This window comes from Puntigrus tetrazona, chromosome 24 (assembly GCF_018831695.1).
Source record: "Puntigrus tetrazona isolate hp1 chromosome 24, ASM1883169v1, whole genome shotgun sequence".
In the NCBI taxonomy this organism is placed as follows: domain Eukaryota; kingdom Metazoa; phylum Chordata; class Actinopteri; order Cypriniformes; family Cyprinidae; genus Puntigrus; species Puntigrus tetrazona.
Window position 1 is genome coordinate 2,554,388 of NC_056722.1, and position 10,505 is coordinate 2,564,892.

The window sequence follows — 10,505 nt, forward strand, 5'->3', positions numbered from 1 at the left end:
CCTGTGTAAAGCCACCTCAATTTTAGTCCAAGGGAATAACATTATCTAGCATTTTAGGAAGAAAAAATCCATCACACCACGAGGGTTAAAAAGTACAGTCAGAAGACTTAAACATTGTACTTGTTGGTTGGAAACTCATTATTATATTGGTAACACATAATCAAAATCTCATTTGGCTAAAAACAAAAACTGCCACCCCAGCTGAAAAGCACCAGTTTTACAGTTCTGTTTTCAAACTAGCTTGATTCACTCACAAAAGTGGTGTTTTACTCCAAGCGTGATCTCTGCATAAAAACTGAGGATGAGTCAAAACCACTTTCTATGCTAATCAAATTATGCAGTAAACAGCTAAACTCGAACCTGGAACTCACGTACGTGATTTTCTGTTGATCGCGTGCCAACTAGCTAAACGGCACAAAAACGTGGTAACAGCCTAAACCACAAAAGTCACTTCAAAAGTCATCATCATAAAAGCATCCTGTGATATCAACTAGACCTCAAATTTCCAGACGATGGGGCTTTATAATCGTTACTGCAGAGTTTAGGTAAGAGGTGTCATTTATCTAGTGACAAAAACAAGAAACCGAATCTTTATTTGTTAGCATCGGCGTGATAGTTCTCTGTCTGAACTTGGGGTAAGATGTCACTGCACCATGTTTTGAGAAGTCAAATTACAAAAAGCTTCCTTCTCGTTTTAGTCGAAGGCAGAGATTCTTATGCACAATTAGCTGTATTACACCGTAACTTGACTAAAAGAGGCACAGCTTACCGCATTTCGCTGTTTGCTTTCTCCAATTAGCTTAAAAAAAGTCTAGGATTTAGTTAATCTTAAGCAAACAGCAAAAAAAATTCTAAATCCGACTATTTCAACCAACCATTAAGAAAACAGACACAAGTGAGGATTTACACGATATAACAACTCTGTAAAGTAATAAAGCGTTTAATTTACTACGGCCTTTTGTATTTGCATCCAGCTGAATCTCGTTAGATGCGTTTGACATTCGTTATCGCTTTCTGCTTAGGCAGAGAGAAAAGCGTCCCTCCTCTGCGATGCGGATGTGACTCGAGCGCCTCTGTTCTGCATCGCTATGAAAAACTGCAACGTCACACATTTCTAACAGTTCGCAGCCAAATCATCTCACACACAAAAAAAAAAAAGATGATTCAACTTACCATCCCATTGGAATTATTTATTCCATTCATGCTAATTTTTGTTACAAATCTAACAGTCGGTGGTACTTCGGGATATTTAGGTCCGCACTCCACTTTCAGGCTGTATATCCTGTTTTCGGAATTAGTCTAAAGAAATGAGAAAAAAGTCAAAGATTAAAGCCGAAATGACAAGTGGAACATGAAAGTGAGAGGATAATGAACATCAATTCATCAAAGAGAACAGACTTAACGCATCTAAAAAAAACAACTAAAAATCCCAAAACATAGTATTCTTTTTATGCTAACAAAGAAAAATAATAGACTACAGATGGAAAACACACTTAACTCAAAAGTAACTCATCTTTACAGAATAAAATGTACAGGAACAGACTTCGCCAATTTATTCCAAAAAAGTCTAAGAAGCACAAAATGAGAAAGTATAAAACTACAAACTTCCAACGGATCGATTGCTTTTAATCCAACTTAGAAACGAGTCGCTTAAGGCTTGAACATACCGGGCCAAGCAAACTAAAATATGGAAATAACTATAACTTCTACTGCACCTGCAAAAATGCGAACTCGCCCTCAGTAGCTCTCAGTATGTTGATTTCGAATACAAATATAAAAATCTAAAAACTTTTCATGAAGCAAGATGATTTAAGTCGCTGGTGCCTCAGAAACAGATCAAAATCAAAGTGAGTTTGAACGTAGCAAAGTGAAAACAAGTATCTGTCTCTGTTTTATGTAATGAACTTAATCTTGCTTAATTTCTCAAGAAAAACAAGACTTTTTTTCAAATTTTATTTTTAGATATCATTTGCATCTCAAGCAAAATGGCAGAGAATTTAGGGATATTTAGATATTTCTATTATATTTGCATTTCTGCAGTGAATGCAAGATTAAACGTAGAAGTTTATGAATGTACTTTTGAAGGGCAACCTAAAACGCATGACCTGCAGAGAACCTGTCATTTTTTCATTAAAATGACGCGGCAAAGAGAAAGGATTTTACCGATATTATCTATACACAATTTTTTTGGCTAGCCAATGTTTTGAATGCTCAAGAAAACCGAACCACTTCTGTTTAGCAAACAACTAGGTTAAAAGCTCTCTGGAAAAACAAACCAATCTAAAAGGTAGAATTATCTTGGCCTGTAGATCAGCACTATTATTACGGATAGCCTAACGTAAGAAAAAATGTGAAGGTAATTTTTTCACCCTAATTCAAACTCAAGAAAGCTGATTAATTACATTAAAGAGTCAACTTTAGTACAATCGCTCATATCATTTGCAGAATTGCATGCGATTTCAAGGTCCTTTGCTCTCCAAATTTACTCCAAAAAAATCCCATCCTGTGCCTGGAAACAATGAATTCAGCTTTATTGCAAACAGTAGGGCTTTATCTGAATTCATTGCAAACATAAAATAGTCATAGTCTTTATGCAAATAATAATTTGAATAATTTGGGGCTGAGGAAAATATGACCTAGGTTTCATGGAAGGTTTCGAATTTACCCATTAAGCAAATAAAACAAATCCTAATATATGCTAAAGACCTTTTGGGTGATTCTCTTATTTCCAGACCAATAAAGAATCATACTGCCAAATATATATATATATATATATAATAAATCACTGGAAGGAAGTTTAGCTGCATTATTGCTTTAATAGCATGTATCTTTATCTTTGGTCTATATCACCAGCAGTGTGTCACGCTGAAAGACATGACGAAGGGGCCCAAGGCTCAGCCGTGCTATCCAAACAGCCCGAATGCCACAAAGCATTTCTTAACACATCACGTGAAGGATGTGACACTGTCTTCTCAAGTGAGTCATCAGTTCTGTCACTTAACTGCTACATTAAACTTTTTAAACAGCAGACGCATCGCCGCAGGTCCGATGATCATGCCCGGCCCACCGTGAGAGTCATATCTGCTAACATCCTCCCAGACCCCAGCTCACTGTCCCATCACCGGCACCTTCTCTGTCCTTCCTCCAGCTCTTCCAACAAACGGAAAATTACGAGGACTTTAACTCCTGCAAGAATACAAAAAAACGATCCATTTGTGTAAAAGAGCCGGTCAGTTTGACATGTGTCGGAATTAAAACGAGATGAAGCGTGAATAATTTTAAGCCTTCTATATTCCACGCCGCGGTAGTTTTTATTAAAGCTTACTTCATGGAATATTTACGATCTTAAATTAATTTGTCCCACCGCAAGACTACGTAAGCGAAAAGCAAAAAGGACTAAAAGTTGATTCAAAATGATTGGGACACCTAAAAAAATACTCTTTTTCCTCTCCTTATACATTTATGATTTCAATTCCTACACCATTTTGATCAATGAATTCACATTATTAAATATTTAACATCAAAACAGAACTAGAAAAATATACTTTATATAGTTATTTATTTATTTTCATGACCTTCCTGGAAATGCAAATGATCAAAACTCAATTTAATTTTCAGTTTACAATAACAGAGCAAATAAGCAGATTTAAACTGAAATACAGGAACTCTTAATTTTATCAGTATCACCTAATTTCATAAACGACCACAAGCATTTTAATTTTAACGTGAACGCAACATCTGTTTAAATCTTTTCCTATTATTTGAGATACAGTTTAAATGTTTGCTTAAAGCGTTATTTCACATGAAACCAACACAAGTTAATTACTCATTGTAATTGCGTGCGAGAAAAAAGAGTAAAGGCAATTTCACAAAGTAATTTAATAAAAACCTAGCCAAGAGAATAAAATTATAAATGTAGGAATCTGTAATATTTAAGTATGCATTTAATCTGTACAACTCTTAAACATGAAACGTTGGTAATCTGTGCATTTCAACACCGAGTATCACTTAAGTGTTTTCACCAGATACTCCAGGGTTGAGAAAGTTTGAAGGACAAGATTCGCAAGTTCAGGTGGAGTGTCTAAAAGAAAGGACTGAATAATTTAGGAAATGACACCGTGTGTTGTTCTATCAGGTTTCTGGCTTCCTCAAAATCTCAAGCCTGAACAACCTTAACATATTTCTGATCAAAGATTGGCCTTTGATTGCATTATGTAAATATTTCATAACAAAAACGCAAACACACGCACTCCTAACAATTCGTATATCCGATCATAGATAAGCAACAAGTTCAAATGTAACAATCTGTGTGACCGTTTCGTACATATAGCCTATAAACTCTTATTTGATCTTGAACATGGGTTGCGCGGTCTAGCGCCGTGCTGTAATTCGCATTAAACATTCTACAATGAATTTCTTAAAATGGTTTAATCTTTTTATCGGGTTTGAAAGTCTCCACGAGTCTACATGTATGAATCAAATCCTCACGAACTCTAAACGTCATGCATTTCTTGTTATGAAATAGCGTTGCACTAAAACGAGTGCGTTGTTATGCAGCCTATGTATCCAAATATTGCACGACCTCAACGCACTTCTCCAAAGACTATTATCTTTCAATAGTTTAAATGATATTATGAGGAAGTAACAACCTCATCGGGTGCTATTAAGACAGACAAACAGCAGTTAAAGGCCCGTTTGTCATGACACTGAACGGAACCAGCAACAGCATCGCGTCAACGCTCCGCCTCGCCTCATATTTCCAATTCAGAAACACCTGCCCAACTGCAATACAGCATTTAATCCATAACACTCACTGCTATATAAGTGCACAATTACATCTGAAGCGTCTCTATAATATCGATTAGCCGTTAACAAAAAAATAAACGCGATGCTATTTTTAAACTAAAGATCTATCCGAGGGTCAGTTAGCTCCATGCTAACACACACACACAGTTCAAACTGCACACAGATCTGTTAGGGCGAAGCAAATTAAGAGGTTTGATAACGGTAAACCTCTGGGATAGTCTCTGGTCGGGTCGCGAGGCACCGACTCGGCGCTTCTAAGCAAAGAACAAGGGCGCGGAGGACCGCGAGGATTGAGGATTGCGAGACAAACCTGGAGGAGGCGCCATCTTCTTCTGCCCGAATCCAAAAGCGTACGAAAGCGTGACGTCGACGCGCTGCGACGCACGACGCACAGCGCTGGAGGAAGCGAAGGAGGCGTGGCTCCACTGCAAATTATTACCATTTCTTTATGTGGCGTATTTTTTTACCTTGAGCTGACGATAATTTCTTCTTTAGAAGATGCAATCTCATGACGATGTAAATATTGCTTTAGGCGATGCAGTTAAAACATTGGCAATTTTTTTTACTTTGTTCTCAATTTCACTTTTAGCCCCAATGTAGTACACTTAATAAAAACACATCATATAAGACATTATCCTTTAATAAACAACTTTTTAGTGAGAAATCACCACATCAGAGAGCTTTAGCAAATATTGACGTTTCTCAGTCTACTTTAATAAAATTACCCGTTATATAAAAATGGTGTTTCCTCTACTGTTCTGTATTTTTTTTGTTCTATTGCGCAAGTATTCACTTAATACATCAGAAGCTCTAGTTCCTGTGAGACCATACATTTCCAGCAAATGTTTTTATATACACATTTGTCCCACTTGTTTGTTCTTGCACCTTGTTTAAATCATCCTCTGAAGTTTTAACCAGCACCTTGTGATTGATTCAGATCAGCAAATAGATGCTTTTCATGTTTATGTAAATGTCAGCTATACACGGTCAAAGCCTTCTTCTTGAACAACAAAATATTTATTGCAACCAGAAATTGTCCATACATATCACTATTAACAATACGGCTCTGCAGAAACAGAACAGGATAAAGCAAGTAAGGAAAGAGGAAGCGGCGGTGAGGCGTGGAGAGCGTTCACAGAAGCCGAACGGTCTTTCCTGTGACGGTCAGATAATCTTCATCGGCGAGTGCTCTGAGGGCCTCGTCAAACATGTCCTTTGTGATGGCCTGAAAACAGCAAGAGAACGTTTGAGTTAAGATTGGGCTTCAGGCTTGTAGTTCACATAAATTCAAAACATGCATGTAGTTTATGCATTATTAAAGTGCTTCGAGGAAAACGCACCGCTTCTGACTGGCCACGGAGATCATCAAACAGCTGCTGGTACTTCATGGCTGGCGTTTTTCCCTTTGATTGGATGAGTTTCTTCAGAGCCTGGGCCACTTCCTCTTTACGCTTACGAGCTGTAGCACTCATCCCTGTCCAGAAACAACCAAAACCCTCAGATTCTCTTCACTCTCTTCACACAAACAACATCCACAGGTACTAGTTAAGGTTAAAGAGATAAGTTTGTAAAGTCGTAACAAAAAAAACGAACAATAAATAAAAGTACTGAATATACTTTAAATTACACCGATTACTACGTTCATTTAAGATACGTTTTTTTTGAGAGGTCTGTGCAACCATTCATATTTTCATAACCATCTGCATACGCCATTGGTACTAGTTAAAAATCATTTGTGTATTTTATATAAGAATAACATTACAACTTAGTTTTTTTTTTCATTTAAAAATATAACAATTTTAAATATTTGAGAAATTTATGATTATGAAAAAGTCAAACTGAATACTGTAGCTTTTTATATATATATATATATATATATATATATATATATTTTTTTTTTTTTTTATATATATTTTTTTAATTGCATTTTATTAAAAATACAATTCATATTTAAGAAACAACCTCAATTACTAATAAATGCAATTCTGAAATTAAGTGTAACATTTTACAAAATCTTTCCTCCATCATTGTTGTTTTACTTTTCTTTGATATATATCTATACATCTATATCTTTACATATCTATATCTATATCTATATATCTATACATCTATATATATATATATATATATATATATATATATATATATATATATATATATATATATATATGTGTGTGTTTTCTATAATTATATAATGTATATGAATGCATTTATACAAAGTTTCAGTATATATTTTAAAAATATTTACACACAAAAACTTGTATTCTGATGCGAATAACTGCTTGGTATCACTACTCTAAAGCCTACCTGTGGTGAGGATGGACAGGTCCACTAGATCCCGTTCTGGGATCAATAGCAGACTGTTTCCAGGGCTTCTCTGTGCAGTCTCTTGGCCTCCTCCACGCTGATGGACTCCACTCTTGTTTGAGTAGAAACGTGCTTTGGCGTAGGCTTCAGCCCAGTCTGATGAGAGACTCCAGCTGATTTCCGGAGTACATAGACACCATCCCTCTGCCGCTGCCGATCTTACGCATGTCTACATAGGCCTGCACGAGACAAGAGTATAATTCATTTCATATTGTAATGCGTAGCATTGGTATAAATCATACTACAGGAACGCACAATTATACTGCTTATATACCTCAATAAGGGGCTCGACTAGCTTCCTTGCGCTGGGTCTGGGATGCACAGACGGCGAAATGTAAAGCAATGTAATCCTTCATGACACTGCCATGTCCAGATACTCTCTTCAAATCTGCTCCTCACTCTGATGATATTGAGACCTGAGGTGACGAGCGAGGCGCCTGTCATACGCCTCATCCTGAGGGTCCAGCATCAGGAAGATCAAATCAAACCTAAGAACAAAATAAAAAAACAACAGAAATATTCAACTAAAAATCAAAAGTATTTTAACATTTGGATGTTAACACTTTTAAACCAAACTGACATCAATAAAGTCAAATTGGCCCCACATTTACTTTGTCTGCAACAAGCCTCTAGAGTTTAGTATACACCTCATCAATTTTGTTATTTTAATATAAATTTCCTCCTGTTTCGAGGACACTATTGCTAACACTACAAAAAAAAAAGCAAAAGGATTAAATCGATCAAAGCACAGTAAAGAAAAATGCTGCCTTTGAACGGTTCAAAGAATCCTAAAATACAAATCTTACAGTACAATGGCTTTTGGCATATTTTTATTCTGGCATCAATGAGATAGATAGATAGATAGATAGATAGATATCTCTTTGTAAAAAAAAAAAAAACCTGACTGATATTATGCATACAGTGCTAATTTAGCATTGTAAGACGTTATCAAAAAGACAAAATAATATTAAATAAACATTAATAACGACATATGATCACTGTGTATACATGTTTCTCTTAAATATATACAAATATATACACATGCATATCTATTTTTAATTTACATTTTAATTTTAAGTTTGCAATTTTGTGGAGTAAGTGTTTAGATTTGTATTCTTGTTATGTTCATTTTATTCATCCTGTATCAGGTTTAGTCATTTAAATGAGAAGTTTTGTGTCTGCAATTAGCTTGGCAAGCGTTTAATATTTAAGCAGCGAATGTAACATTTTGCTGCTGCCACACAGATCTAATGCAAAATAAATTGTGCTAGTTTAACATCCTTTCCCACTTTTCCGTGAGAAACCCATCACATCATGGATGTTGGCGTGTCGTCTCATACCTGGACAGAAGTGTGTGAGGCAGCTGGATGTTTTCTATGGTGGTCTTCTTGGGGTTCCTGGGACTCCACCGGATTGGCTGCGGCGAGGATGGACGTCCGAGCATTAAGCTGGCAGATGATTCCAGCCTACGACACGCGCAAACAACCTGCATTAATCACCAGTCCCTCCGACCAATCGCTCATCACAGTGACCGCCCTCACCTTAGCAATAGACAGCGTTTGCTGCTCCATGACCTCGTGCAGCGCGGAGGCGTGCTGTCGCTCATCTTATCGAACTTCGTCGATGCAGCAGATGCCGTTGTCGCCAGCACGCAGCGCCCTGGGCTTGCAGAACCAGCTGTCATTTCCGGGTCCTTCATCACGTGTCTTTGTGGAGACCTACGAGCGCTGGATCCTTTCCCTAGACGTGTACTCGGGCCATGAGGAACCAGGTTAGCCGCGTACTGAAGCGGCACAGGATTTGCTGGTACCCGGATAAGCATAGAGAAGCGGGATCGTGACCTCGGCTCTGCAGAAGTTTCCTCAGCCCGCCTGAGTAAGTCCTTACGAGTCCCGCCAAATAACAACAGTAGGATGCCCTGAAAGGAAAGAGAGAAGAGAAAAAAAGCATTCTGTTAACCAGCGATGAAATTTATTTTAAATCAAACAATTACTTATTAATGTTATGGATAATAAATACTGCAGCGCTGCTATAATCTATTAAAGGCAAGCGGTAATGCACCTGCATTGAACGCACCATGAAACGTATTATGAAGGGTGTTATATGTAATACATGTCCAAGTGATAGCACCTCAATATTTTTGGTGACTTAATATATTGCCCATTATATTTCTATATATAAACTTTCTATAAAGACTTTGTCCTTTGCAGCTTCTCGTACATAATGTGTCATGAGGCGCTAGTTAAAATGGTTTAGAAAGCATACAAAATATATATATGTGCCTTGTTTAGGGATCTGTGCATTTTGTGAATACAATATTGTGTTTTTCAGCAAAGTGTACAAAAAAAAAAAAAAAAAAAAAAAAAGATTACATTTGTCTTTTTCTACTTCTAAGAAAAGTGTATTTACCATTTATCCAAGTTTTTTTTTTTTAGGTATCTATTATTTTGATAGCTTCCATGATATGGAAATACCTAAATATTTTTAAGAATTAAATGTTTGTCGCCAATTGAAAGTGTGTGGATCTTTTGCAAACATTGCGCGGCTATATTACAATTATATATTCAGAGTATAAAATGGTCTTGAAAGCGACCATAATATTATTGCTAAATGCTGCAAAATAAAATAAAATACTACTTTGATTCTATTCCCAAGGCGTTAGTAAGCGCTGGCATTTACAAGATTATATTGAATTAGGTGTCCCTGATAACCTAATGTAGACACATGAAAATAGTGTAGATGTGTATGGTTCGTTTTGTAATAAATGTATTCTATTTGAGTGTTATTTGGCCTAAAGAAGTTACTGCCTGTAATTAGTTACTTTTATAATGATGCAGCACACATACTACCTCAGTTATCAGTTGGGATATATATTTGGTATACTATATACTATATATGGTAACTACTTGTTGTTTTTTAATCATCATACTTAGCGCCACTAAAACTCACATTCACAACGAATTGCATTTGACTCAAGAAAAACCACGACTTCAAAGGTCGAACAAGGAAACTAAAGCGATGCGTTTACTCACCTTTGAAGCACGTGTGACTTTCTTCTTTCAGACAAATCTAATTGGAGTTAAATAGCGCCCTGGCACTTCGCTCTATGATCGCGCGCGGTAGTGGTTTCCTTTAACGGCCCAAAACATCGTTAAAAATAAAGTGCGAACAAACATAATAAAACAGGTTTGACAGGTGATTCAGGGAGACGAAGAGTCTCGTAGCAAACTCGCGGGAGAAGATGGCGAAAAGATAAATATCTGTATTTCAAATGTAATTTTTGACTTTAACGTCTTGTGAAGGAGTAAGCGCATAAACAACTGTTGGGTCCC

The 10,505-nt window shown here is 36.6% G+C and overlaps 1 protein-coding gene and 1 long non-coding RNA gene across 2 annotated transcripts in view; both read right to left on the reverse strand.

Annotated features, from left to right (window-relative positions):
* The window catches only part of LOC122329448, a 47,852-nt gene extending 46,553 nt beyond the window's left edge, over positions 1-1,299 (reverse strand). Inside the window, exon 1 of the long non-coding RNA XR_006247911.1 lies at positions 1,174-1,299. This is a non-coding gene — a long non-coding RNA (uncharacterized LOC122329448). The remainder of the gene's footprint in view (positions 1-1,173) is intronic.
* Positions 1,300-5,804: 4,505 nt separating this feature from the next.
* The window catches only part of mcm4 (minichromosome maintenance complex component 4), an 8,470-nt gene continuing 3,769 nt past the window's right edge, over positions 5,805-10,505 (reverse strand). The window contains 14 exon segments of the mRNA XM_043227035.1: positions 5,805-6,031; positions 6,147-6,280; positions 7,114-7,141; positions 7,143-7,172; positions 7,174-7,233; positions 7,235-7,264; positions 7,266-7,352; positions 7,448-7,661; positions 8,514-8,570; positions 8,572-8,639; positions 8,715-8,818; positions 8,821-8,962; positions 8,964-9,052; positions 9,055-9,091. Coding sequence (XP_043082970.1) covers positions 5,939-6,031; positions 6,147-6,280; positions 7,114-7,141; positions 7,143-7,172; positions 7,174-7,233; positions 7,235-7,264; positions 7,266-7,352; positions 7,448-7,661; positions 8,514-8,570; positions 8,572-8,639; positions 8,715-8,818; positions 8,821-8,962; positions 8,964-9,052; positions 9,055-9,091 — 1,173 coding nt within the window. The 3' untranslated portion in view covers positions 5,805-5,938.